The 3,918-nt window shown below is 64.6% G+C and overlaps 1 protein-coding gene across 1 annotated transcript; it reads left to right on the top strand.

Moving 5' to 3' along the window:
* Positions 1-882: 882 nt before the first annotated feature.
* Positions 883-2,514, top strand: LOC133212339 (vacuolar protein sorting-associated protein 51 homolog; the record flags this gene model as incomplete). Its single annotated transcript, XM_061353611.1, has 3 exons — positions 883-1,215; positions 2,030-2,159; positions 2,290-2,514. Coding segments are annotated over exons 1-3 (688 nt in total), but the record flags the coding sequence as incomplete, so codon positions are not given.
* Positions 2,515-3,918: the final 1,404 nt, after the last annotated feature.

The following is a 3,918-nucleotide window of genomic DNA, read 5'->3' as shown; positions in this document are numbered from 1 at the left end:
CCATTTGCACACATACGGTATCTTCCAGTCCCTCTCAGGCAGCCAGAAACACACTCCCATAACTCTGAAGCCAGTGTAAAGAGAACCTGATGGCCCTTCTCCCCAGCAAGCCCATGTTCACCAGTTGGGGGGGGGGGGGTATGTTTCCTTTAGCCTCCCTTGCACCCATTAGGAATTCCCTTGTCCTTGGACTGAGCCAGCTCCAGATCCGTAAGGGGACAGTGTTGTCCTTTGTTCACCTGCAGCAGGCTGTGCCCAGACACTGCCCTGGCTGGACTGGGAGTCTTTGGACCTCTACCTTTGGGAAGTGCACAGGGAAGGCCAGTAGAAGGGAGGCAGTGGTGACCGGTTCTTCCTGCTGCTTCTCTGGGGAGATGTGGCAGCTCCCAGCTCTTTCCATTCCCTTCGACTGTTGTAAATAAAGCTCTGGCTTTAGAATCTTGCTGAAGTGTTTCTCCCTTGTGCTCACGTTAGCAAGGCTACGTGCCAAGACCAGATCCCTCGGGTTGTGCTGGAGCTGCAGAGAGCCCGCTGCCTCAAAGCCCAATCTCAGCGTTATCCCATGAAGTGGGAATGGTGCTCCTTCAGGGAACTGCAGTGCAGGGGTTGGAGCTCTTGTCTCTGAGGTGGTCCCGGGGCGGCCCCCGACGAGGAACGGGGCGTGACGGGGGAGCAGGGGCCGGGCGCGTCCCCGCAGGGTCCCCACCGCCCCGAGCGCGCCCGGGGAACGCTCGCAGGGCGCCGCCTCCGGGGCCGGGGCCGGGACTGGGGCCGCCACCGCCGCTCACCCCTCGGCACCGGCGCCTCCTCCTGCGTCCCCATCCCCGGGCACAGCGGGACGGGACCGGGCGGCTGCGGCCCAGGCCCAGCGCTGGGACCGCCATGACGGGCACGGCGCCCGGTTGCCACGGCGACAGCGACGTCGCGCCGGAAGTGACGCTCAGGGGACGGGCCGGAAGTGCCGGAGGCGGTGGCGCGATGGCGGAGCCGGAGCCGGAGGCGGCGGGGAGCGGCGGTGGGGACAGTCCCGAGGCCGGCAGCGGTTCCGGTACCGGTACCGGTACCGGCGGCAGTACCGGCGGGTGGCGGCGGCCCCATGGGCCCCTCCAGCGGTACTATGGCCCCTCCGCGGCAGAGGCGGCCGAGGCGGACCCGGAGCCGGACCCCACCGACATCAACGGGCCCCACTTCGACCCCGAGGCTTTCCTCACTAAGGTGACCTTGGAGCTCTCCGTGACAGCCCCGGGGACACCGCACGCACCGGCTCCCCCCGGCGGGGGCTCGGGGACACCCGCGGCGGGCGCAGGCGGGGCCCTGCGGGAGGGACCCTGTGGATCGCCTTCCACTAGAGCACGGGTGGCTCCATGGGGGCAATATCGGGGTCCTATGGGGCAGCTGCGGGGGGCAGGGGCAATAAGCACTCACTGGGGGCAGTTGGAGCTCCTGGGGGGCAGTGGGGCTGGGAGCAGTGGGGCTGGGAGCAGTGGGATTGGGGGCAGTGCATTGGGGGCAGTGCGATTGGGCAGTGGGTTGGGGGCAGTGACTGGATTGGGGGCAGTGGACTGGGGGCAGTGGAATGGGGGCAGTGCATTGGGGGCAGTGTGGTTAGGGGCAGTGCACTGGGGTCAGTGCATTGGGGGCAGTGGGGGTGGGGGCAGTGCATTGGGGGCAGTGGATTGGGGACAGTGACTTATGGGCAGTGGGTTGGGGGCAGTGTGGTTGGGGGCAGTGGGATTGGGGGCAGTGCGGTTGGGGGCAGTGCATTGGGGGCAGTGCATTGGGGGCAGTGTGGTTGGGGGCACTGGATTGGGGGCAGTGGACTGGGGGCAGTGCATTGGGGGCAGTGCGTTGGGGGCAGTGGGGTTCTGGGAGCAGTGGGATTGGGGGCAGTGGGGCTGGAGGCAGTGCATTGGGGGCAGTGCATTGGGGGCAGTGCATTGGGGGCAGTGTGGTTGGGGGCAGTGGAGTTGGGAGCAGTGGGATTGGGGTCAGTGGGGTTGGGGTGCTGATGCCCCTGTCCCCCTCCCAGATCCGCAGCGAGTGTCCCCTGGCGCAGCTGCTGGCGCGCGAGGCCGAGCTGGGCCGGGAGATCCGCGCCCTGGACAGCGACATGCAGACCCTGCTCTATGAGAACTACAACAAGTTCATCTCTGCCACCGGTGAGCACCGGCGGGGGCACCGGGGGGGGCACGGGCAGCCCGGGGGGGGCACGGGGACACCGGCGGGGGCATGGCACCGGGGGGGGGCACGGGCAGCCGAGGGACCCCACGTGCGGCCCCTGCTCCCCAGACACCATCCGCAAGATGAAGGTGGATTTCCGGCACATGGAGGCCGAGATGGACGACCTGGCCGCCAACATGGCCGCCATCAGCACCTCCAGCGCCCGCGTCAGCGCCGCGCTGCAGGACCGGCACCGCCGCGGCGCTCAGCTGGCCGGTACGGGGGGGGGGGGGGGGCAGGACTGGGCTTGTGGGGGCAGATCTTGGAGGGGACCCAGGGGGGCAAATCTTACAGGTAAGGGTGGACTGAAGGGGTTGGGGAAGCCTTGGGGTAAAGATCTGGGGGTTATGGGGCAGAGGTGGAGGATAGATTTATGGGGCAGAGGTGGAGGATAGATAATGGGAGTTGGGGGCTGAGGAGCCTGTGCAGGGGTGTAAGGGGCACAGATCTGGGGGTTATGGGGCAGAGATTATGGGGCAGAGATGGAGGATAGATAATGGGAGTTGGGGGCTGAGGAGCCTGTGCAGGGGTGTAAGGGGCACAGATCTGGGGGTTATGGGGCAGAGATGGAGGATAGATAATGGGAGTTGGGGGCTGAGGAGCCTGTGCAGGGGTGTAATGAGGAGCCTGTGCAGGGGTGTACGGGGCACAGATCTGGGGGTTATGGGGCAGAGGTGGAGGATAGATAATGGGAGTTGGGGGCTGAGGAGCCTGTGCAGGGGTGCAAGGGGCACAGGTCTGGGGGTTATGGGGCAGAGGTGGGGGATAGATAATGGGAGTTGGGGTTGAGGAGCCTGTGCAGGGGTGTACGGGGCACAGATCTGGGGGTTATGGGGCAGAGGTGGAGGATAGATAATGGGAGTTGGGGGCTGAGGAGCCTGTGCAGGGGTGTAAGGGGCACAGATCTGGGGGTTATGGGGCAGAGATGGAGGATAGATAATGGGAGTTGGGGGCTGAGGAGCCTGTGCAGGGGTGTAAGGGGCACAGATCTGGGGGTTATGGGGCAGAGATGGAGGATAGATAATGACAAACACAACACAAAAAAAAAACAACCAAACACAGTCTGGGGGTTATGGGGCAGAGATGGAGGATAGATAATGGGAGCTGGGGGCTGAGGAGCCTGTGCAGGGGTGTAAGGGGCACAGATCTGGGGGTTATGGGGCAGAGATGGAGGAGACAATGGAGCTGGGGGCTGAGGAGCCTGTGCAGGGGGTGTAAGGGGCACAGGTCTGGGGGTTATGGGGCAGAGATGGAGGATAGATAATGGGAGTTGGGGGCTGAGGAGCCTGTGCAGGGGTGTAAGGGGCACAGATCTGGGGGTTATGGGGCAGAGGTGGAGGATAGATAATGGGAGTTGGGGGCTGAGGAGCCTGTGCAGGGGTGTAAGGGGCACAGATCTGGGGGTTATGGGGCAGAGATGGAGGATAGATAATGGGAGTTGGGGGCTGAGGAGCCTGTGCAGGGGTGTAAGGGGCACAGATCTGGGGGTTATGGGGCAGAGATGGAGGATAGATAATGGGAGTTGGGGGCTGAGGAGCCTGTCCAGGGGGTGTAAGGGGCACAGGTCTGGGGGTTATGGGGCAGAGATGGAGGATAGATAATGGGAGTTGGGGGCTGAGGAGCCTGTGCAGGGGGTGTAAGGGGCACAGGTCTGGGGGTTATGGGGCAGAGATGGAGGATAGATAATGGGAGTTGGGG

This window comes from Neopsephotus bourkii, unplaced genomic scaffold, assembly GCF_033783945.1.
Source record: "Neopsephotus bourkii isolate Nb327-2 ecotype Australia unplaced genomic scaffold, CSIRO-AGI_Nbou_v1 NB_689, whole genome shotgun sequence".
Taxonomy (NCBI): Eukaryota; Metazoa; Chordata; class Aves; order Psittaciformes; family Psittacidae; genus Neopsephotus; species Neopsephotus bourkii.
Note: the sequence above shows the minus strand (reverse complement) of the source record. Positions and strands in the feature narration are given on the sequence as shown.